A 25816-nucleotide genomic window follows, 5' to 3' on the forward strand; every position below is an offset into this window, starting at 1 on the left:
CATTACCATTAAAAATACAAATGATATGATTTTTTTGAAATTTAGTTTTACTTTAAAACCAAAAAACAACATGTTGCTAACTTTTTAAAGAGTTAGAATCTTCCAAAGACGAGTGACCGGACCTTTAGCTCGCAGAGGAGCCTCCTTATTTACATCCTTTCTTTTTGTTTCGTTTCAGTTTGTACTCGTGAATGTTTTAAATTCAAAATAAGAAAAAAAATCAATGGGGCAGGATAGGAGCTGAAGAAATAAATTCAGCATTGAAGAAATATAACAAACTAAATTAGAAACTCGACTGCTGGAGTATGATATGAACCCAAATTCGAACTCCAAAACCATACCTGAAGAAATAACCTCCTGAAAATATGTTAACCTGTTCCTCCTGAAATAATTTCCTGACAAAAATTAACATAAAAAAAATTTTGGAGAAAAAAGGTGAGCAAATTTAATTTATTAACATATTTATATACAATTATGATATGAACCCAAATTTGAATTGCAAAACCATATCTGAAGGAATAGCAATATAACCTCTCCTGTCACAAATTAACCTCAAAAATATTAACATAAAAAAAATTTTTTGTAGAAAAAAAGGTGAGCAAATTTAATTTATTAACATATTTATATATCATACAATTATGATATGAAACCGATTTAATGAATAACAACATAACCCCATTTAACCTCTCCTGTCACAAATTAACCTCAAAAAATTTTTGGAGAAAAATGATGAGCAAATTTAATTTATTAACATATTTATATACAATTACGACCCAATATAACAAAATTCGACATCACAAATTAACATTTTCATCTTATAAAGTAAACAAAAAAGCTTATTTAATTCAATTAAGCTTAATTTATTGAGTTGGAGAGAATTGGGTGGGTTCCAAAATGCGACAATGCATCTCTCTAATCAACGGAACCGTATAAGCAACGCACTCATCCCACCCCGGATTACGCCAAGCACTTTCCCTCGTCTCCCTGCGAGCTTGCAAATTTTCATAACCTAAAAAAAAATCGATTTAACCTCAATTTTTGAACCAAACCCAACTTACTCCAAATATGATGCACATTATACAATCTCCCAATTTGCGAAAAAAACCCAGCGAACGCCTCGTTATTATTTTGACGATGATTAATCGCTCGAGCCCAATTATTACCCCATTCGATCATCGTGCCCGGTTTTAAAGCGTACGAACGAATCTCGTAGATGTTATTACCCCCTCTCAATTTAATTTGGGGCCAATAACTAAACGCCAACAAGTATTGCAAGTGTCTCGAACGAACTAATTTCCCCTGTTCGTCCCAAAGCTTTGTATAATCCTTATTACTAGACAAAATGGTGTTGGCGGAATCGATTTTTTCAAATCCTCCCTTAAACGACCACAAATGCAACGCTTGGTCTTGATCGCCGACGTTTACGGTCCAAGAACCCACTAATTCGACGGCTTCCGATAACGATTCTTGCGATTTTACTAAATCTAAGGTGTTTTTACTTGAAAAAAATTTTATTTTGAGGTTAGATTTTTTTTTTGACATGTGTCAAATTTTATTTGGTACTTACACGTTTGTTAAATACTCCTTTTTCGAATCGGGCCGAAAATTATGCGTTTGTAACGAATAAACAATTTCTTTATCACTTAACATGCGGCTGTGAGACTCCTTCGTTGGTTCTATTTTTCGCACGAAAATTTTTGAGAGCCAGGCATCTTTATTAGTTGATGTGGTTGAGAAAGCACTTCAAAACGATGATTATAAAACATAAAAATAGTTAATTATTAATAAAGGGGGCTTATTTAGATGGTTTTTTTTACCGGATGTTTTTTGACACCCCTTGTATATATCGGAAGTGGTTGCAAGACATTTTTATCGATTTTGAAGACTTTTGGGTTGTTTTTTGCTGGATCACTGTTTTTATTATCAGTTTATTATCTTATCTTACGTTTTAAAAGTATTTTTAAAAAAGTAATTAAAAAGTTTTGTGTTTACCAAAGTGGTAAATCATAACCGAGTGAAGTTAGGCGCGATTCGTTACTTGTCAGTTGATAAAAAACGAAAAATTAAAATAAATCGCTTTATTAATTAATTAATTCGTATTTTAATCTTAATTTAAGATGTATTAACTTAAAATTAAGATTAATTTGATAATTATTAATAAAATCATTTAATCACCGCAACCAACCTCACTTCACAACTTTCAACGAATTAACTAATTTACCAAAAAAAAACTTTATTCGTATTCATTTATTATTATTATTAATTTAAATACGATTAAAAATCATTTTTTATTAATAATTATAATTAATTTATTTAATTTATTATTGGGGCTAATTTCACGTCGATTAATTCGCACCGTACGTCACGCACATCTGTTATGTTTTGACAGTTCGTGGTTCGGATGTGTTTTTAAAAACGACCATGAGATCGAAATAAGCTCCTCGTAAAAAAATCGCCGTTTCGTAACTTTCGTGTAATATGCGAGAGAAAATGCCACCGTTTAGGAAGAAAAAATCGTCAAAGAGCTTCCCCGTTAAGGTTTGTTCGCTCGACGCCGAATTGGAGTTCAATTTGGAGGTAAGAAAAAAACGTAAACAATAGATTTTTTTATATTTAACCCTTAATACGCGATTACTCGACGAATTCGATTAAGTTTATTGTTATTGACTAGATTGCGAAGTAAATTTGGGTTAAAAATAAAAAAAAATTAGTCATAACCTAACTTTTTTCTTTTTTATATTTTTTAATCTGTCATATTTGACATTCTTAACCTAACTTTTTTTAAACGTTAAAAATGAAAAGAAAGTGAAAAATTGCTTTAAGTTTCGATGTGACGTCACAAGTAATACATTTTCCTATTAAACCGGTCAATACCTAACCTACAAATTGTTTATTTTATAGCTAATCACAAAATTAATCTGATAAACTTAAATTACAATGTATATTTACGTATGATACACCTTGTTTTTCTTTTCTGTGTTAATACCAGAACTAACACTAAACCTAGAACTAAAAACATTCAAGATTAATGTTTTTTATTTTGTTTTTGAGATAAATGGATCGTGTTTGGACACATTTTAAAGGTTTTTTTTTAGTAAATTCATCATGAAGTTGTCCATTTTGACATATTTATAATCTTCATTAAAAGTCCTTTAAAGTGAGTACAAACACGACATATTTATCTTCAATATTAAAGAAGTTATGCCCAATTTCCGGTTAGAAATGTCAACCTCAATTTTGACATATTTGTAATCGTCGTAAAAAATCCTTTAAAATGAGCCCAAACATGATGTGTTTAATTCTAATATTACTCGAGATATAAGCAACTTCCGGTTTGAAATGTCAATGTCATTTTGATATATTCTTAATTTTTATAAAATGTTTTAAAATTTATCATAAAAACAAAAATATAATAAAACTAAATTAGAAATTAAGGTTGGTATTAATATTTAAAAATTAAATTGTTGCTAACTTCCGGTTTAATGTTTTTTATTCTAATTTTTTTGTTTTTTGAGATAAGTGCATCATGTTTGGACTTATTTTAAAGGTTATTTTAGCAAGATTACAAATGTAATAACAAAATTAAAGTTGGCGTTAGCATCTTCAATATTAATGAAGTTATGGTCAACTTCCGGTTAGAAATGTCAACCTCAATTTTGACATATTTGTAATCACCGTGAAAAATTCTTTAAAATGAGCCCAAACATGATGTGTTTAATTCCAATATTACTCGAGATATAAGCAACTTCCGGTTTGAAATGTCAATGTCATTTTGATACATTCTTCATTTTTATAAAATGTGTCAAAATTTGTCACAAAAATAAAAATATAATAAAAGAAATTAAAAATTGAGGTTGGTATTAATATTTAAAAGTTAAATTGCTATCTTCATTGTTGCTAACTTCAGCTTTAGCGTTTTTTATTCTAATTTTTTTATTTTTTGAGATAAATGCGTCATGTTTGGACTCATTTTAAAGGTTATTTTATCAAGATTACTCAAATATAATAATAAAATTAAAGTTGGCGCTAGCATTTTCAATATTAATGAAGTTATGGCCAACTTCCGGTTAGAAATGTCAACCTCAATTTTGACATATTTGTCATTTTGATATATTCTTGATTTTTATAAAATGTGTCAAAATTTGTCACAAAAATAAAAAAAAATCAGAAATTAAGGTTGGTATTAATATTTAAAAATTAAATTGTAGCTAACTTCCGGTTTAACGTTTTTTATTCTAACTTTTTTGTTTTTCGAGATAAATGCGTCATGTTTGGACTCATTTTAAAGGTTATTTTATAAAGATTACGAATATAATAATAAAATTAAAGTTGACATGAACATCTCCAATATTAATGAAGTTATGGTCAACTTCCGGTTAGAAATGTCAGCCTCAATTTTGACATATTTGTAATCGTCGTGAAAAATCCTTTAAAATGAGCCCAAACATGATGTGTTTATTTCCAATATTACTTGAGATATAAGCACCTTCCGGTTTGAAATGTCAATGTCATTTTGATATATTCTTGATTTTTATAAAATGTCTTAAAATTCGTCATAAAAACAAAAATATAATTAAAAAAATCAAAAATTGAGGTTGGTATTAATATTTAAAAATTAAATTGCTATATTCATTGTTGCTAACTTCCGGTTTAATGTTTTTTATTTTAATTTTTCTGTTTTTTGAGATAAATGCGTCATGTTTGGACTCAATTTAAAGGTTATTTTATAAAGATTACGAATATAATAATAAAACTAAAGGTGGCGTTAGCATCTTCAATATTAATGAAGTTATGGTCAACTTCCGGTTAGAAATGTCAATGTCATTTTGATATAGTCTTAATTTTTATAAAATTTGTCACAAAAACAAAAATATAATTAAAAAAATTAGAAATTAAGGTTGGTATTAATATTTAAAAATTAAATTGTTGCTAACTTCCGGTTTAACGTTTTTTATTCTAACTTTTTTGTTTTTTGAGATAAATGCGTCATGTTTGGACTCATTTTAAAGGTTTTTTAATGAAGATGACAAATATGTCAAAATTGACGTTTCAAACCGGAAGTGATCGTATCTCCATTAATATTAAAGTTAAATACGTCGAGTTTGGGCTCATTTTAAAGGTAATTTTATAAAGATTACGAATATAATAATAATTTTAATTTATTTCTTGTAGTGGAAAGCGACAGGAAGGGAATTATTCGATTTAGTATGTCGCACAATCGGGTTACGAGAAACGTGGTACTTCGGGTTACAATACGAAGACTCGAAAGGTTTAATATCTTGGTTAAAGCTCGACAAAAAAGTCCAATACCAAAGCATACAAAAGGACGATCAAAAAACCGCCTCGTTTATGTTCTTAGCTAAATTTTACCCGGAAGAAGTCGCCGAGGAGCTAGTTCAAGAAGTCACTCAACACCTATTTTTCTTACAAGTTAAGCAAGCGATTCTCTCGATGGATATTTATTGCCCCCCCGAAGCTTCGGTTTTATTAGCAAGCTACGCGGTTCAAGCGAAATTCGGGGATTTCGACGAGGATACTTACAAACCGGGGATGTTAGCGAGCGAAGATTTATTACCACAAAGAGTTATCGACCAATATCAGATGACGATTGACATGTGGGAGGAGAGAATTCGAGTTTGGTACGCGGATCATCGAGGGATGAGTCGCGATGAGGCCGAAATGGAGTATTTAAAGATCGCGCAAGACTTAGAGATGTACGGGGTTAATTATTTTTCAATTACGAATAAAAAAGAGACCGAATTATGGCTTGGGGTGACAGCGTTGGGGTTAAATATTTACGAGAAGGAGAATAAATTGCAGCCGAAAACGACGTTTACTTGGTCGGAAATACGACATATTAGTTTCGACGATAAAAAATTTATTATTAAACCCGTCGATAAGAGTTCGCCAAATTTCGTGTTTTTTAGTCAAAAAGTTCGTATGAATAAATTGGTAAGTTAACTTTTTATCTGTATCTTTTTAAATTAATTTTTAATTAAGATTTTAGATTTATGCATCGGAAACCACGATTTATTTATGAGACGTCGAAAACCCGACTCGATGGAACTCCAACAAATGAAAGCGGCCGCAAAAGAAGAAAAACAACGCCGCCAAGTCCAACGAAATCGCCTGGCGAAAGAAAAACAACTCCGCGAAGAAGCCGAACGCGAAAAAGCAAACATGGAACAACGATTATTACAATACCAAGAAGACATCCGATTGGCGAACGAAGCTTTACGCCGATCGGAAGAAAGCGCCGATCTTTTAGCGGAAAAAAGTCGCGTCGCCGAAGAGGAAGCGTTACTTTTAAGCCAAAAGGCGACGAAAGCCGAACAAGAAATGACGAAAATGAGGTTGAACGTGATGCGGAGCGAAGAGGAGAGGGTTACTTTGGAGAGGAAAACGCGCGAGGCTGAGTTGTTAACGGCCAGATTGGTGGAGGAGTCGGAAAGGAGGGCTTTGGAGGCGAATAAGTTAAAAGATGAATTGTTGAAGGCGCGAACGGCGGAGAAATTGGCGAAAGAGAAGTTGTTGGATTTTTTGAATCGGGGGAGATACGGTGGGTCGGTTGCGTCGAGTCCTTTGTCGGTGAGTTAAATCAAAAATTAATTGATTTAAATAATTAATTTGAATGAAGAAGTAAAGAAATCACAATTAATTAACAAGTCATGTTTGGACTCATTTTAAAGGTTATTTTATAAAGATTACAGATATAATTTTAGGTTAGAAATGTCAACCTCAATTTTGATATATTTGTAATCGTCGTGAAAAATCCTTTAAAATGAGCCCAAACATGATGTGTTTATTTCCAATATTACTCGAGATATAAGCAACTTCCGGTTTGAAATGTCAATTGTTGCTAACTTGAGATTTAATGTTTTTTATTCTAACTTTTTTGTTTTTTGAGATAAATGTGTTTTTTAATAAAGAATACATCATGAAAGAACGCCATGAAGTTGTCTATTATATGACAACTAACTTCAGGTTTAAAATATTCAACCTCAATTTTGACATATTTGTAATCATCATTAAAAATCCTTTAAAATGAGTACAAACACGACATATTTATCTTCAATAATAATGAAGTTATGGTCAACTTCCGGTTAGACATGTCAACCTCAATTTTGACATATTTGTAATCTTCATTAAAAATCCTTTAAAATGAGCCCAAACATGATACGTTTAATTCCAATATTACTCGAGATATAAGCAACTTCCGGTTTGTAATGTCAATGTCATTTTGACATATTCTTAATTTTTATAAACTGTCTTAATGTTTGTCACAAAAACAAAAAATAATTAAAAAAAATCAAAAATTAAGGTTGCTATTAATATTTAAAAGTTAAATTGCTATCTTCATTGTTGCTAACTTCCGGTTTAATGTTTTTTATTCTAATTTTTTTGTTTTTTGAGATAAATGCGTCATGTTTGGACTCATTTTAAAGGTTATTTTATAAAGATTACAGATATAATAATAAAATTAAAGTTGACATTAACATCTTTGATATTAATGAAGTTATAGTCAACTTCCGGTTAGAAATGTCAACCACAATTTTGACATATTTGTAATCGTCGTGAAAAATCCTTTAAAATGAACCCAAACATGATGTGTTTATTTCCAATATTACTCGAGATATAAGCAACTTCCGGTTTGAAATGTCAATGTCATTTTGATATATTCTTAATTTTTATAAAATGTCTTAAAATTTGTCACAAAAACAAAAATATAATTAAAAAAATCAAAAATTGAGGTTGGTATTAATATTTAAAAATTAAATTGTTGCTAACTTCCGGTTTAATGTTTTTTATTCTAACTTTTCTGTTTTTTGAGATAAATGCGTCATGTTTGGAGTCATTTTAAAGGTTATTTTATGAAGATTACGAATATAATAATAAAATTAAAGGTGACATTAACATCTTCAATTATTAATGAAGTTATATTCAACTTCCGGTTAGAAATGTCAACCTCAATTTTGACATATTTGTAATCTTCATTAAAAATCCTTTAAAATGAGCCCAAACATGATACGTTTAATTCCAATATTACTCGAAATATAAGCAACTTCCGGTTTGAAATGTCAATGTCATTTTGATTATTCTTGATTTTTATAAAATGTCTTAAAATTTGTCATAAAAACAAAAAAATAATTAAAAAAATCAAAAATTGAGGTTGGTATTAATATTTAAAAATTAAATTGTTGCTAACTTCCGGTTTAATGTTTTTTATTCTAACTTTTCTGTTTTTTGAGATAAATGCGTCATGTTTGGACTCATTTTAAAGGTTATTTTATAAAGATTACGAATATAATAATAAAATTAAAGTTGACATTAACATCTTTGATATTAATGAAGTTATAGTCAACTTCCGGTTGGAAATGTCCACCTCAATTTTGAAATATTTGTAATCGTCGTGAAAAATCCTTTAAAATGAGCCCAAACATGATGTGTTTATTTCCAATATTACTCGAGATATAAGCAACTTCCGGTTTGAAATGTCAATGTCATTTTGATATATTCTTAATTTTTATAAAATGTCTTAAAATTTGTCATAAAAACAAAAATATAATTAAAAAAATTAAAAATTGAGGTTGGTATTAATGTTTAAAAATTAAATTGCTATCTTCATTGTTGCTAACTTCCGGTTTAATATTTTTTATTCTAATTTTTTTGTTTTTTGAGATAAATGTGTCATGTTTGGACTCATTTTAAAGGTTATTTTATAAAGATTACGAATATAATAATAAAATTAAAGTTGACATTAACATCTTTGATGTTAATGAAGTTATAGTCAACTTCCGGTTAGAAATGTCAACCTCAATTTTGACATATTTGTAATCGTCGTCAAAAATCTTTTAATATTAAAGTTCTTTGTGTGAAGATGAAGAAATTTTGAAATTATTACTAATTATTATTCATTCTATTTATGCTGATTTAATTAATTCATATTTTCAGTATGTTTTTTGCTTACAATTTCAACCTGATGATGTCTTTTATATCTCTCAATGTTGTTATTATCTTCCATTGACTTCAACATAAATTCTAATTTCGTTCTTAATATTGTTTCTAATTATCTATTAGTATTAAAATCGTCAATTTTTGTTGCATTTAACGTCCCTAAACAATATCTTTGCATTCTTCAGCATTAATATTGTCTTTGATATTCATCAATATTGTACCTAAGGCGATGTATTTAATTTCACCCTCCATACAAGAAGTATGTTTAAGTGCAGTTTTGTTGTAGCAATATGATACAAATTATTTTTGTAACAAATGTTTCTGTTTAATGTTAATACATTATACATCTACTTTGGGAGGTGTAATCATCTAGATAACCTAAGACTGGACATATATCTATGGGTAATTTTTAATTGTAAGATGAAAAATTGCTTTAAAGTTACATGATTTTCCATTTATTTAAGATAGAAAAATAACAGCTATGCGTAACCATGGCAACCATTTAGTTTAGATATTTTATTAAAATAATGATTAATTTTTGATATCTGAAACAATTGGTTGCCATGGTTACTGCAATTTTTCTATCTCAAATGAATGGAAAATCATGAAACTTTAAGATAATTTATCTGGAAACTTTTCTTATGGAACCAATATTAATATCAGTTGGCTATGACCTAAAATAATTTGTTATTTTCTTCTGATAACAAATATACAGTGTGTCCCCGGATAGGTGAAACGACTCTTATAAAAGGTAAAAATTTTTCGATATTGATTGTTATTTTTTGGGGTTTAGCCCTGCTTGGTTAAAGACTAATTATGAACGTATTTTTAATTTTTAAAAAACAAGTGAGACTTGACAGTGAAAGAAAAACTTCTTTTGTGGTAGGTAAAGTACCTTTTCTGTTAACAGTACGTGAAAGTGTTACTAAGAAGTTTTGTTCAGAATGAAAAACTATGGCCATATACAAATTTTCGGAATGATCGGCCTACTTTGATAAAACTCATTGTTTATTATTTGCGTCAATAGTACTTTATTACGATTTTTTGTTTTGAGATTCAAATTGTTCGGGAGAAATAAACAAAACGTTATTAAAATGTTCAAAACAAATTAAGTGTTTATTCGCATACAAAAAAAACTACTTCAAATACTACTTTTTAGTACTCTCTCGGACTCGTCGAACGTCTGCTCATCAACTCCGCTTTTTATATGAAAAATACAACAGAAAAGGAAAGGAAAACATAATAAAAAAATCACACTTATTTATTACAAATGAAGTGATCGAACTGCCTGTGTTATTCTATTTTTTAGTATTTCGATATCATTCGGAATGTGTTCTTGGTAAACTATTTGTTTTACTCTTCCCCAAACAAAAAAATCCATTATTGTGAGATCTGGAGATCTGGCCGGCCAAGATATCTTGCTCATTCTCCCAAACCATCTTTCGCCAAATTGATTATTTAGCCAATTACTAATCATTTTTGTTGAATGGGCAGGGCAGCCATCATGTTGAAAGAAATGAGCCTGTCGAACATCTAATGGAAGTTCGTCAACAAACCTTGTCAGAATTTGTAAATAAGTTTGTTGGTTTAATGTTCCTTCAATAAAGAACGGTCCAAATATTCCTAGTTTGTATGACATGACACACCACACATTAACTTTTTTTAAATACTGCCTGTTTGCATTAATTACATAATGGGGATTGTCTCTGCTCCAATACCGACAGTTTTGGGAAGATGGAATACCATTTGTGGTAAAAGTACATTCATCAGAAAAAATTATTAGTTTATGAAAACGTCTGTTTTCTAAAATTAATTCCCCCAAAGATAAACAGAAATGCAACCGCTTTGCGTCGTCACCTTCCTCCAAAGTGTGGCAAAATTTGGCTTTGTACGGATAAATTCTGTTTGCTTTATAAATTCTTTGTAAATGTGTTTTGCTTATGTTTGTATTTATGCTTCGATTTCTTAGAGACATGGTAGGAAATGCATCCGTTGAATGTAAAGCAACTAAAGTACCTGTATCAGATTCATCATATTTTTTTTTCTTTTTTCTTATAGTGAACACTTCCTGTTGTAACAAATCTTTTGATTAAACGCCAACAAGTACTTTTGTTAATTCCAGTATTTGGAAATTTTTCATTAAATAGAGTAATAACCATATTCATCGATTTTTCCCCGATTCCATAACACTGAATCACATAAACTTTTTGGTCTAATGTTAACATTGTATTCAAAACACACATTAAGTATACTAAATTATACTTTGACAGATTAACATAAACACGAAAGCAGTTTTGTTTTTCCATGGCAGTCTTTGTTAGAAATAAAATTGTTTGATATGGATTTTTATCAAAGTAGGCCGATCATTCCGAAAATTTGTATATGCCCACAGTTTTTCATTCTAAACAAAACTTCTTAGTAACACTTTCACGTACTGTAAACAGAAAAGGTACTTTACCTACCACAAAAAAAGTTTTTCTTTCACTGTCAAGGCTCACTTGTTTTTTCAAAATTAAAAATATGTTAAAAATTAGTCTTTAATCAAGCAGGGCTAAACCCCAAAAAATGACAATCAACATCGAAAAATTTTTACCTTTTATAAGAGTCGTTTCACCTATCCGGGGACACACTGTATATAGGTTGTTTTGTGTATTTCTTATAGTTATTGAATAATTAATAAAAATTGTTTTTGTTCTATCTAACACTAATGTATATATTTAAAAGTTAATGTTGCTATGGTGATAATATACGTTGAAACGTCAATTTTGACAGTTACTTCATGTTGAAATGTCAAATTTACTATCTAAATGACGCAAACGAGAAGATTGATATCAAATTCGATTGGCAGATTACATTAAAATGTCAAAATTAACAAAATTAGCGTTGTTTGACAAATAAATGTTATAATTTATTGGTGAAATGTCACTTTTGACAGTTAATTTAAATTGAGACGTAATATTTAGTGATTGATATAGATTAAAACATCAAAATTGACAAAATGAACGTTATTTGGCAAATAAAGGTTAAAAATTAATGTTTAAACGTCACTTTTGACAGTTAATTTAAATTAAAACGTCACGTTTAATGATTGGTATAGATTAAAACGTTAAAATTGACAAAATGAACGTTATTTGGCAAATAAAAGTTAAAAATGAATGTTGAAACATCACTTTTGACAGTTAATTTAAATTAAAACGTCACGTTTAATGATTGGTATAGATTAAAACGTCAAAATTGACGAAATAAACGTTATTTGGCAAATAAACGTTAAAAATTAATATTGAAATGTCACTTTTGACAGTTAATTTAAATTGAAACGTCACTTTTAATGATTGGTTTAGATTAAAACGTCAAGTTGTGTGGTTTAATAACATTGAAACGTCAAAATTGAATAAATAAACGTTATTTGGCAAATAAACGTTAAAAATTAATGTTGAAATGTCACTTTTGACAGTTAATTTAAATTGAAACGTCATATTTAATGATTGGTATAGATTAAAACGTCAAAATTGACGAAATAAACGTTATTTAGCAAATAAACGTTAAAAATTAATGTTCAAATGTCACTTTTGACAGTTAATTTAAATTAGAACGTCATATTTAATGATTGGTTTCGATTAAAACGTCAAGTTGTGTCATTTAATCACATTGAAACGTCAAAATTGACGAAATAAACATTATTTTGTAAATAAACGTTAAAAATTAATGTTGAAATGTCACTTTTGACAGTTAATTTAAATTGAAATATCACATTTAATGATTGGTTTGGATTAAAACGTCATGTTGTGTCATTTAATCACATTGAAACGTCAAAATTGAACAAATAAACGTTATTTATCAAATAAACGTTAAAAATTAATGTTGAAACGTCACTTCTGACAGTTAATTTGAATTGAAACGTCACATTTGACGGGTTAGTCTCGAAATAATTGCCGAAGTTTGTATTTAAGAATTCAATAACAATTCTGGCATTATGTACTGATGCTCCGTCATATTGAGAATATATCATTTGAGACATATTTAATGGCAAACTGTCGACTAAAAGCCCAATAAGACAAAACTTTCTTTATCACTTTGAAATATGAAAGGTACTACTTCAGCAGCACAGTTGTCTCGGCTTCTTAAAATATGTTGGTATGGACGACAAACTTTTTTTTATCACTTTGTAATACCAGAGCTACTGCCTCGGTTTTTTAAAATATAGTACTATAGAAGACAAATCTTTTCTTATCACTTTGTAATATCAGATCTACTGCCTCAGCAGTACAGCTGCCTAGATTTTTTAAGATATAGTACTATAGAAGACAAATCTTTTCTTATCACTTTGTAATACTAGAGCTACTGCCTCGGCAGCAGAGCTGTCTCGGTTTTTAAAGCATAGTAATATAGAAGACAAATCTTTTCCTATTACTTTGTAATAACGCAGCTACTGCCTCGGCAGCGCAGCTGCCTCGGTTATTTGAAGATATGGTAATATAGAAGACAAAGCTTTTTTTATCACTTTATAATATCTAAGCTACTGCCTCGGCAGCACAGCTGCCTCGGTTTTTTAAAATATAATAATATAGAATACAAACCTTTTCTCTTATCACTTTGGAATACCAGAGCTAATGCCTCGGCAGCAGAGCTGCCTCGGTTATTTAAAACATAGTAATATAGAAGACAAACCTTTTCCTATTACTTTGTAATAACACAGCTACTGCCTCGGCAGCACAGCTGCCTCGGTTTTTTAAGATATGGTAATATAGAATACAAACCTTTTCTTATCACTTTGTGATACCAGAGCTAATGCCTCTGCAACAGAGCTGCCTCGGTTTTTTAAAGCATAGTAATATAGAAGACAAATCTTTTCCTATTACTTGATAATAACGCAGCTATTGCCTCGGCAGCACAGCTGCCTCGGTTTTTTGAAGATATAGATAGTAATATAGAATACAAAGCTTTTTTTATCACTTTGTAATATGTAAGCTACTGCCTCGGCAGCACAGCTGCCTCGGTTTTTTAAAATATAATAATATAGAATACAAATCTTTTTTCTTATCACTTTATAATACCAGAGCTAATGCCTCGGCAGCAGAGCTGTCTCGGTTTTTTAAAACATAGTAATATAGAAGACAAACCTTTTCCTATTACTTTGTAATAACACAGCTACTGCCTCGGCAGCACAGCTGCCTCGGTTTTTTAAGATATGGTAATATAGAATACAAACCTTTTCTTATCACTTTGTGATACCAGATCTAATGCCTCGGCAGCAGAGCTGCCTCGGTTTTTTAAAGCATAGTAATATAGAAGACAAATCTTTTCCTATTACTTGATAATAACGCAGCTATTGCCTCGGCAGCACAGCTGCCTCGGTTTTTTGAAGATATAGATAGTAATATAGAATACAAAGCTTTTTTTATCACTTTGTAATATGTAAGCTACTGCCTCGGCAGCACAGCTGCCTCGGTTTTTTGAAGCATAGTAATATAGAAGACAAATTTTTTCCTATTACTTTGTAATAACGCAGCTACTGCCTCGGCAGCACAGCTGCCTCGGTTTTTTAAGATATAGTAATAGAAGCCAACGTTTTTTTTATCACTTTGTAATATCTAAGCTACTGCCTCGGCAGCAGAGCTGCCTCGGTTTTTTAAAGCATAGTAATATAGAAGACAAACCTTTTCTTATTACTTTGTAATAACACAGCTACTGCCTTGGCAGCGCAGCTGCCTCGGTTTTTTAAGATATAGTAGTATAGAACACAAACCTTTTCTTATCACTTTGTAATACCAGAGCTACTGCCTCAGCAGCAGAGCTGCCTCGGTTTTTTAAAGCATGGTAATATAGAAGACAAATTTTTTCCGATTACTTTGTAATAACGCAGCTACTGCCTCGGCAGCAAAGCTGCCTCGGTTTTTTAAGATATAGTAATATAGAAGACAAACCTTTTCCTATTACTTTGTAATAAAACACAGCTACTGCCTCGGCAGCAGAGCTGCCTCGGCTTGTAATAATATAACATAAAAAAAATCTTTTTCAATAATTTCTTTTCTATTTCAGTCTGTAACAAATTTATATTCAAATCAATTAACCGCATCGTATCAATCGGATTTACAAGCCATCGAATGTTGCGATCCAATGGGTGATATAACGATAGCCGCTTACGACTTAGTATTGGGTTGCGGGGGCACAGAGCAAGACCCGCTCTCGTTAGAAATGGAAAAAGAACGAGTCGAGTACCTCCAAAAATCAAAACATCTCCAAAACCAGCTGGTCCAATTGCGATCGGAAATCGAAGTGCTAAAAGTCGGCGAAAAACAATCCGAATTGGACCACATCCACGACGAACAAATCAAAATGGGCGAGAACAAGTATTCGACGTTGAAAAAAAGCAAGTCAGGATCGACGAAATCAAGAGTTGCCTTTTTTGAGGACCTCTAATAATTTTCGGTTCATATTTGTTATGAACGAATTAATTTAATAATAATAAGAAAGAAAGTTTTTATTATCTAAGTGCCTCTTTTATTGAAATAGTTAAAAATTATTAATCTATATTTGTATATTTTGTCTTTTTTGTTCATTTTAAGAGAAAAACTATGAATAAACGAGTTTAATTTCGTATTAAATTATTTTATTTTGAAATTACCGCCAAAACCAAACATTTTTTTACTACCAACTTAACTTTAAATTGTAGTTATAAAAATTACAATAAATTATTACTAAATTATTAGAAGACAGAATTAATTTAGAAGATAATATAATAATTGAGTTATTAATTAATTATTTTTATTTAATTTATTAATTTTAACCTAAAAATAATAAAAATCGAAAAATGGTTGGTTTGAAGTGTTACCAACCGAAATTGAAGTAACTAAATTGTGAATTGTTAAAATAAAATGATTTTTAATTAAATGTTGTTGTTAAAATAGGTTAGATTTAGTGTTTAATTGAATAAATCGGTGTGAAATTGTAAAATTGTGATGTAAAAGATGTAAATTGATGTGTAGTTTGGAGATGTAATTTGGGGCGCATGCGCATTGGGCGCGGTCATTCTCGTTTCGCATCCCCACCATCAGTCTGTTCGGCGAGGCCCGCGTTTCCCGTATCACAGTGCCGACCGGAGAACAGGACAAAACGCAATGTACCTCCGCCATTGTGGCCGCACGCAACGTCGCCGACGGCTCTCCAACTACATACGATTTTATCGGTACAAGCGGCCCCGCTAAATGCAGCAAGACGCCGGCGAATTGTCGCAGAAACTGTTGCGATCGCTCGACGATGTCTATAACGTAAGTACGAGACGCGATTTTGACGGAAATTAGAAATTTTCGATTCGGTGTCGGTTCGCAACCACCAAACACGAGCGAGTTCGCGCAGGCGACATTTCTGTCTGTCGTAGGAGAGGTTTTACGCGGTTATTTTTTTAACGAAATTGTGTGTTTTGTGGCGATTTTTAACGATTTTTCGTAGACATTTTACACGAAATTCATTATTTTTATGAAAAACCACACGAAATATGGATATTTTTATATTTCTTGTGGTCGAATTTATATCGAATATTAAAACAAATTAATTCATATAATATCATTTTTTCGTTATAAATTTATTATTTTTCATTTTTAGGTTATTGATATGCCTGCCGTCCTGGAAGTTATCTCTGTATTGGAAAAAATCTCGATATCCAAGGAAATATTGCAGGTAATTCTCCAAAAAATATCCTTTTTTTAATTATTATAAATAAACAATTTCTATTTCTCGTAATCGAATTAATAATTTCGATTTATTAAAAAATTAGGTTATGTTTTTTTTTTTTATGAAATTGATTTTAGTTGGTAATACTTAAAATCTTCCATATTGTATTATTTTTGACATTTTTAGGTTAAATTATATTACACGTAAAAATTATTATTAACAAAATCGATTGATTTATTGCATAAAACGAATTAAGAATCGAAAAATGTTTCAATTTGCCATAAAAACTGTTTTTAAGCTGATAAGTAACTCGTTAAATTACTCAAACAATGGGAAAATAAAAAATTATAACCTCAAAAAAATTTTTTGAGAAGACGCGTCGATTTTTCCAGGTACGAACGAATATATTCCTTTCTTCTTTTGAATATGATTTGTAGAAGATTTTTTTATATGAAGACTGATAGATATATTAGCTGAGGCTATATAATTTAGTCTCTTTATGTTCATACAAATATCTGTTGCATGCTGAGGCAACAAAATTGTATCTTTATTGAGACATTACCTTTTTACAACAGAGGCATACCACCATAGCAATGAAGATCTATCTTTGAAAAGAGTTACATTTAAGATGGTATAAGTGTTTCATGCTATTTTCTGATACTTCCTGGTAGACTCTGTCTTTAATGTAACCCCAAAGAAAAAAATACATACAACAGTACCAAACCTTGCAGGAGTACAAAAAAGCCACTTAAAACTGATAATCAATAGATGGGAAATCTCAAAGAGCTCGCCTTCTGTTGGAAAAAACTTCCAGGTGACAGACAGGCGAAAAATGTGATTGCAAAAAAGAACTAAAGAGGTTTTATGCCCCAGCAAAGTTGACTTAAGATTGCTCTCAGGCTTCCTGATCAGCAATACGTCACTAAAACACCATCTCTTTCATATTGGACAAGCTGAGGATCAAACTTGTCATCAAACTTCCATACAACTTTATTCCATAATTTTGCCTTAGATTGTATACATTCTGAAAATATTAAATGTTCAAAGTAGGCGCCGAAATGACGCCGTTGACAGCTTTAAATGTCAAAAAATTGACAGCTTCAACAATTATGAATAATTAATAATGTATGGGTATGGTGACACATATTTAATGTGATATATATTTGTTTAAACTGTCAATTTTTTGACATTTAAAGCTGTCAGCGACGTTGTAAAAACATTTATTATTCTGCCTCAGCTTGCATTGATATATTAATACTATAGAAAAACTTTTTATTAGTGTTTTGTAATAAAAAAAACTACTGGCTTGGTTTATAATATAATAATATATTTAAAAAAAAAAACATTTTATATTGCTTTGTAGGGAAATAACCACTGCAACTGTGCTGCCTAAGCTTGCATTGATAGATTAATACTATCTCTAAAGAATTACAATATTTCAAAAAAATTACAGCCCACTCATCATCCCACCTAATTCGTATTGTTACGTAATTAAAAAGCTACTGCCTCGGAAACTCCGAAATTTTATTATTATATTCGTAATCTTTATAAAATAACCTTTAAAATGAGTCCAAACATGATGGATTTATCTCAAAAAAACAAAAAGTTAGAATAAAAAAAACATTAAATCCGAAGTTAGCAACTTAATTTTTAAATATTAATACCAACCTTAATTTCTGACAAATTTTAATACATTTTGTAAAAATTAAGAATATATCGAAAACGTTTGGGCTCATTTTGAAGGATTTTTTACGAAGATTACAAATATGTCAAAATTGAGAATGACATTTCTAACGGGAAGTTAATTATCATGTAATAAACAACTTCATGGTATTCTTTATTAAAAGACCTTTAAAATAAGGCCAAACATGATACATTTATCTCAAAAGACAAAAAAGTTAGAATAAAAAACGTTTAACCTGAAGTTGGCAACAATGAAGATGGCACTTTATTTTTAAATTTAATACCAACCTTAATTTCTGATTTTTTTTATTATATTTTTGTTTTTGTGACAAATTTTAAGACATTTTGTAAAAATTAAGAATATTGACATTGACATTTCAAACCGGAAATTGCTTATATCTCGAGTAATTTTGGAATTAAACGTATTATGTTTGGGCTCATTTTAAAGGATTTTTCACGACGATTACAAATATGTCAAAATTGAGGTTGACATTTCTAACCGGAAGTTGACCACAACTTCATTAATTTTGAAGATAAATATGTCGTGTTTGGGCTCATTTTAAAGGATTTTTCACGACGATTACAAATATGTTAAAATTGAGATTGACATTTCTAACCAGAAGTTGGCCATAACTTCATTAATATTGAAGATGCTAACGCCAACTTTAATGTTATTATTATATTTGTAATCTTTATAAAATAACCTTTAAAATGAGTCCAAACATGACGCATTTATCTCAAAAAACAAAAAAATTAAAATAAAAAACATTAAACCGGAAGTTAGCAATTTAATTTTTAAATATTAATACCAACCTCAATTTTTGATTTTTTTTATCACATTTTTGATTTTGTGACAAATTTTGACACATTTTATAAAAATTAAGAATATATCAAAATGACATTGACATTTCAAACCGGAAGTTGCTTATATCTCGAGTAATATTGGAATTAAACACATCATGTTTGGGCTCATTTTAAAGGATTTTTCATAGCTATTACAAATATGTCAAAATTGAGGTTGACGTTTCTAACCGGAAGTTGACCGTAACCTCATTAATATTGAAGATAAGTATGTCGTGTTTGTATTCATTTTAAAGGATTTTTTAATAAAGATTACAAATATGTCAAAATTGAGGTTGACATTTTAAACCCGAAGTTAGTTATCATATAATAGATAAATGGACAACTTCATGGTGTTCGTTCATGATGTATTCTTTATTAAAAAACCTTTAAAATGTGTCCAAACATAATGCATTTATCTCAAAAAATAAACAAGTTTGAATAATGTTGTTGAATAATTTAATAAAAAATATATCATAACACCATGAAGTTATCTATTTGTTTATTACATGATAACTAACTTCAGGTGTAAAACCTCAATTTTGACATATTTGTAATCGTTATTAAAAATCCTTTTCCGTCGACCATTTTAATATAAAAATCAGAACATTTAAACTCACTTTTAATGTGTCAAAAGTCAAAACTTATTGTTGTAGTCTTACCGAATAGATATAGTGGTCGGTATTACAGATTTCATTCGAGAATATTTACTAAATTGACTACTATATTAGTTCGGTCGGACTTTCTTAAAATTGGACAGTGATAGAATTGGGTGATTTTTCAACGATGGATTTTCTCTATTTTGTTGAAAAGACAGTTAACGGAAAAATATTGTAACTAACTCGTATATTAAAATGCGATTGATTATCTCAATAATTAACGCGTGAGCGAGCGAAGCGAAATATCTCTATAATTAATATTTCATATAAAAAATATATTATAACACCATGAAGTTGTCTATTATATGATAACTAACTTCCGGTTAGAAATGTCAACCTCAATTTTGACATATTTGTAATCTTCATTAAAAATCCTTTAAAACGAGTACAAACACGACATATTTATCTTCAAAATTAATGAAGTTATGGTCAACTTCCGGTTGGAAATGTCAACCTCAATTTTGACATATTTGTAATCGTCGTGAAAAATCCTTTAAAATGAGCCCAAACATGATACGTTCAATTCCAATATTACTCGAGATATAAGCTACTTCCGGTTTGAAATGTCAATGTCATTTTAAAACATTCTTAATTTTCATAAAATGTCTTAAAATTTGTCACAAAAACAAAAATGTAATGAAAAAATCAGAAATTAAGGTTGGTATTAATATTTAAAAATTAAATTGTTGCTAACTTCCGGTTTAATGTTTTTATTCTAACTTTTTTGTTTTTTGAGATAAATGCGTCATGTTTGGACTCATTTTAAAGGTTATTTTATAAAGATTACAAATATAATAATAAAATTAAAGTTGACGTTAACATCTTCAATATTAATGACGTTATGGTCAACTTCCGGTTAGAAATGTTGACCTCAATTTTGACATATTTGTAATCGTCGTGAAAAATCCTTTAAAATGAGCCCAAACATGATACGTTTAATTCCAATATTACTCGAGATATAAGCAACTTTCGATTTGAAATGTCATTTTGACATATTCTTAATTTTTATAAAATGTCTTAATATTTGTCACAAAAATATTAAAAAAAATCAAAAATTAAGGTTGGTATTAATATTTGTTATGTTTATTATGTTTTAAAGGTTTTTTAATGAAGATGACAAATATGTCAAAATTGACGTTGACATTTCAAACCGGAAGTGATTGTATTTTCATTAATATTAAAGTTAAATATGTCGAGTTTGGACTCATTTTAAAGGATTTTTTATGAAGATTACGAATATAATAATAAAATTAAAGTAGACATTGACAACAGAATTTTTCTAAATTCTTGTACATTTTAATTGATCTAAAAAATATTTTTTTTTTTTATTTAATCCACTTACCTTGCTTATAAAACCCAAGATAAACCAATTTTGAGTTAAATGCATCCTTTTAAACCAATTAAATAACAATTTTTCCTTAAAAAAAACTTAATTCAATTTAAATTTTGACAAGCACTTGCAATATTTGGATCTTAATCACCATGGTAACCGAGTTAAGTTGGATAACTTAACAATAATAAAATTATAACCGTTAATATTATAATATATTTTTGTATATTGCTTCTTAAAAAAACATAGAAATGTCATTTCTTCCAATGACGTCACAGCACGGCTTTTGCGTTGGGATACGTTCATATATTATGGAGTTGGATAACCTTATAATATGTTTACTCAAGGGACCTTGAGTTGAAGTTTGTTCAAAATGACATGAAAACGTCATTTTAAAGTGTTTTTTCGGTAGGAACTTTTATATATAAATTGTATCTAACCTGTATTTTAGTGGTTCGGTTCTTAGCTGTATAATTAAAAAAAAATATCCTCAACAGATGGCGCCACATTCAAAATGTGTCGAAGTGTCAACGTCATTAGAGCGAAATTTTTGTATTTTAATTAATTGAACAAATTTTTTAATTATTACAATGATTAATGTTGTTTTTTTCTTTGTTTAAAGTCTTCCCGGTTAGGTAAGTACGTGAACGAGGTTCGACGGAACACCACCGACGACCAATTGGCGAAAAGAACCCGAGATTTGGTAAAGAGATGGCGAAACGAATTCATCGCGGAATCAAATGGTCAACTGAAAGCGGCCTCAGAAACATCAACATCATCAACGCCTCAAAAACGCCCCCAAAATCTCCTCACAACATCATCATCATCATCCGCAAAAGACAACCAAGTTTTAAACGCCGCAAAAAGGCCCCGTTTAAACGGAAATAACGAACTCGACCTCTCAGACAATTCCAATTCGAGTTTTAAAGATGAAATAATTAGGAAAGATCTCCGTGATAATATTATTTTGGTAAATTCCGATTCGAATTCGAGCGTAACGGACGTTGTTAAGAAAGAACCTGTGATCGAGGAGCAATTACCGAAGAAAAGGGGGCGAAAAAAGGGTTCGAAGAACCATAAGAGTCTATTAGACGAAGCCGAAACAAGTTTTAGTAATAAAATGGCCGTTTCGAGAGGAAACGCAAAAGTTAAAACCACTCAAGAATTAGTAGCGAGTTTGCAAAATCGAAATAACGTGAGTTTAGTCACCGGTTTAAAATCGCCAACTTCCGGATCCGGAAGGTTTAAAGAGGATCTGAACGAAAAAGCTGCGAAATTAACCGAAAGAGTATCGATAATCGACCAAAAATTATACAACACAAACGCAAACAATTTTCGTAGAAAAAAGAAATCGTTCGAAACGATCAAAGAAGAAATCGAAATAAAAAAGGAAAACGACGAAGAGGTTATAATCGTAGATGAAGACGACGTGAAAGTAAAAATCAAATCAGAAGAAAACCAACAATCCGAATCGACCGATTTATTATTAACAAATTCAAACATCCCCCGAGCTTTATCAATAGAAGAAGCCTTAAACTCATTACCGCCTATAGATAAATCGTTTTTAGAATCAAAAAATTTAACTTCATCGCCTCATTGCACGTGCGTTTTCGACGAAGACACTTCCGCTTTTATCGAAGACGCTTCCTGTCCGTCGAAAATCGCCTTAAACGATAAATACGATTTGAATAACGTCTCGGATGAGAAGGTCGATCGGTTCTTGTCGTGTTCAGTGCCGAATTTGAACGGAAACGAAAGTCTGGGTCCCGGTTTGGGTCCGCCGGAAACGACGGACGATGGTTTTTATAAAAATGTGGTGCCTAATCGCGTTTTGGAACGGATGCCGAAAATACACAAATCGGACGACGATCTTAGTGACGATATAAAACGGTATCGGATTTCAGAAGATTGCGAGAAAGATTCGTTTCGCGAGTGGCACGAAGTTGTTGAGGCGAGGTCTTATGACGGGGAAGTGATTCGAATTCTCCCTTACGTCGTTATCGATTAGCTGTTGATTGAGGTTAGGTTAATCTAGTCTGTTTTTTTTTTAATTTTATTTTTTTTTTAATTAACTCGTTTTCCGATGAAAAATGAGGAATTTCGGTCGGATTTGTTGTTATTGAATCGTTTCAATTATTAACTGTTTTTATTTAAGTTGGTACTATTTTTTATTTAATGAAGTTTTTCTTTTTTCTAAGTTGGTACTAAAATTTTTTTTTTAAATTAATTATAAGTTGGTATTACTTCAAAGTGACGTTTAAAATGTTTACATTATAATTTATTGATTTTCAGCAAAATTTACGAAGATTTATAATTAATTGGGGAGAAATTAAATTGTTTTTGTTGGAGAAATCACGTTTTGGATTCCGTTTTGTACAATAAGGTAAATCAAACGAATAAGGCACAACGGTTTTTAATTAACCTCAAAAATCGCATTTTTTTCCTAGTTATTTTAGATTCCCTTTGAAATTAAAGAAATTAATGGTCATTCTCAGAGTAATTAATGGAATTTGAAGTGATTAAAAGTTGTTGTGCCTAAATCAAAGCTAATATTTTTATTATTTATATACGGGTTGCTTCGACTATACAGGGTGACTCATCGGAATTAATTTTTAAACCAAAATCGAATTTTAAATTCCTCTTCTTGATTTGTCTCATAATTTGGACCTTATTTGTTTGTGAAAAATCATCTTTTTGAGGTTAGGTACAATATCTTCCTTGTTATATGAAATCAAACTCAATGAGGTTATCTCAAAAACCCCGATTTGAACCCAAATAGATATAGATAACCGCCATTTTGGAGATAAAATTAAGATTTGAATGATATTTTGTTGTAAAAAATTAAAAATGATTTAATTTGAGCCCAAACTCGATGGGATTATCTCAAAAAATGCGATTTCGACTTATATAGATATAGATAACCGCCATTTTGGAGATAAAATTGAGATAACCTGGTCGTGTTGGTACTCATTTTAAATGATTTTTAATTAAACTTTATAAAAATGTTTCAACCTAATCGAATCTAACCTAATTTGTTTGAAACTAAAAATTTTCTCGTTAATTTTGTCTTAGGTTATCTCAAAACTCGATCGAGGCAGTGTAGTTGTGGTAATATATTAAGCCGAGGTCGCTTGCGGCCGAGGCAGTACAGTTAATAGCATCAAAATATAATGTTGTACAACATATATAGCGCCTCGGTCGCAAACAACCTCGGTTTAAAATGTTACTATAACATTTTTTGTTTAAATTGAGCCGAGGTCGCTTGCGGCCGAGGCATTAGGGCTGATGCAATCTACAAATAATGTTGTACAGTATATATAGTGTCTTGGATAACACACTACTATAACATCTTTTCTGACTTAGTTAAGCCGAGGTCGCTTGCGGCCGAGGCATTAGGATTGATGTCATCTACAAATAACATTGGTACAGAATATATAGCGCCTCGGCTAATAGACTACTATAACATCTTTTCTGTCTTAATTAGGCCGAGGTCGCTTGCGGCCGAGGCATTAGGGTTGATATCATCTACAAATAATATTGTACAGAATACATAGCGCCTCGGCTAACACTCTACTATAACATCTTTTTTGTCTCAATTAAGCCGAGGTCGCTTGCGGCCGAGGCAGTGCAGTTGATAACATTTAGATATAATGTTGTACAATATATGTAGCGCCTCGGTCGCAAGCAACCTCGGCTTAATATGTTACTATAACTTTTTTTTTGTTTAAATTTAGCCGAAGTCGCTTGCGGCCGAGGCATTAACGTTGATATCAGCCACAAATAATATTGTACAGAATACATAGCGCCTCAGCTAATACACTATTATATCTTTTCTGTCTTAATTAAACCGAGGTTGCTTGCGGCCGAGGCAGTGTAGTTGATAGCATCTAGATATAATGTTGTACAACATATCTAGCGCCTCGGACGCAACAACCTTGGCTTAATATATTTCTATAACATTTTTTTTGACTTACTTGAGCCGAGACTTTGATGCATACATAGTATCTCAGATAACACATTACTACGCGGCTGAGGCAGTGCTGTTGATAACGTTTAGATATGTTGTACATCATATGTAGCACCTCGGTCGCAAGCAACTTCAGCTTAATATGTTATTATAATATTTTTTCTGTTTAAATTAGGCCGAGGCATTAGGGTTGATGCCATCTACGAATAATATCGTACAGAATACATAGCGCCTCGGTTAATACACTACTATAACATCTTTTCTGTTACAATTAAGCCGAGGCATTAGGGTTGCTACTACCCAAAAATAATGTTATACAGCATTTTTTGCCTCGTCTGCAAATAACTTCGGCTTAATTCATTACTATAACATCATTTTTGTCTTAGTTGAGCTGAGGTCGCTTACGGCCGAGGCATTAGGGTTGATACCATCTAGAAATAATAGTGTATATAGTGCCACACCCGTAAGCGATCTTGGCGTTACATGTGCTGCGTGATATTATTTCTAGGTATCAACCCTAATGCCTCGGCCACAAGCGATCTTGACTTCGTACATTACTAAAACATCTTTTCTGTGTTAATTGAACCGAGGTCGTTTACGGACGTTGATTTTTATGTTTTATAGAACATCTAAGTGGTATCAATTGCAATGCCTCTGCCGCAAACGATCTCAGCATCATACTTTTTCTGTCAGAGTTATACAGAGTGTCTA

General features: G+C 30.7%; 3 protein-coding genes across 3 annotated transcripts; 2 read left to right on the forward strand and 1 right to left on the reverse strand.

Moving 5' to 3' along the window:
- Window positions 1-727: 727 nt before the first annotated feature.
- Window positions 728-2028, reverse strand: LOC111415320 (protein nipsnap). The gene is made up of 4 exons (XM_023046938.2): window positions 1818-2028; window positions 1568-1741; window positions 1059-1498; window positions 728-1009 (listed from the first exon to the last, which is right to left on the reverse strand). Exons 1-4 carry the CDS (start codon window positions 1865-1867, stop codon window positions 861-863), a joined length of 813 nt encoding a protein of 270 aa, XP_022902706.1. The 5' UTR covers window positions 1868-2028; the 3' UTR covers window positions 728-860.
- Window positions 2029-2354: 326 nt separating this feature from the next.
- On the forward strand, window positions 2355-15560 carry LOC111415319 (ezrin/radixin/moesin family protein merlin). The gene is made up of 4 exons (XM_023046937.2): window positions 2355-2577; window positions 5173-5952; window positions 6001-6588; window positions 14995-15560. The coding sequence occupies exons 1-4, from the start codon at window positions 2479-2481 to the stop codon at window positions 15373-15375; spliced, it is 1848 nt and encodes a 615-aa protein (XP_022902705.1). The 5' UTR covers window positions 2355-2478; the 3' UTR covers window positions 15376-15560.
- A 438-nt stretch (window positions 15561-15998) lies between these two features.
- LOC111415358 (mediator of RNA polymerase II transcription subunit 26-like) lies at window positions 15999-23241 on the forward strand. The gene is made up of 3 exons (XM_023047005.2): window positions 15999-16223; window positions 16558-16632; window positions 21761-23241. The coding sequence occupies exons 1-3, from the start codon at window positions 16161-16163 to the stop codon at window positions 23144-23146; spliced, it is 1524 nt and encodes a 507-aa protein (XP_022902773.2). The 5' UTR covers window positions 15999-16160; the 3' UTR covers window positions 23147-23241.
- The last annotated feature ends 2575 nt before the right edge of the window (window positions 23242-25816 follow it).

The sequence above is a fragment of the Onthophagus taurus genome, unplaced genomic scaffold, assembly GCF_036711975.1.
Source record: "Onthophagus taurus isolate NC unplaced genomic scaffold, IU_Otau_3.0 ScKx7SY_16, whole genome shotgun sequence".
Classification (NCBI taxonomy): domain Eukaryota; kingdom Metazoa; phylum Arthropoda; class Insecta; order Coleoptera; family Scarabaeidae; genus Onthophagus; species Onthophagus taurus.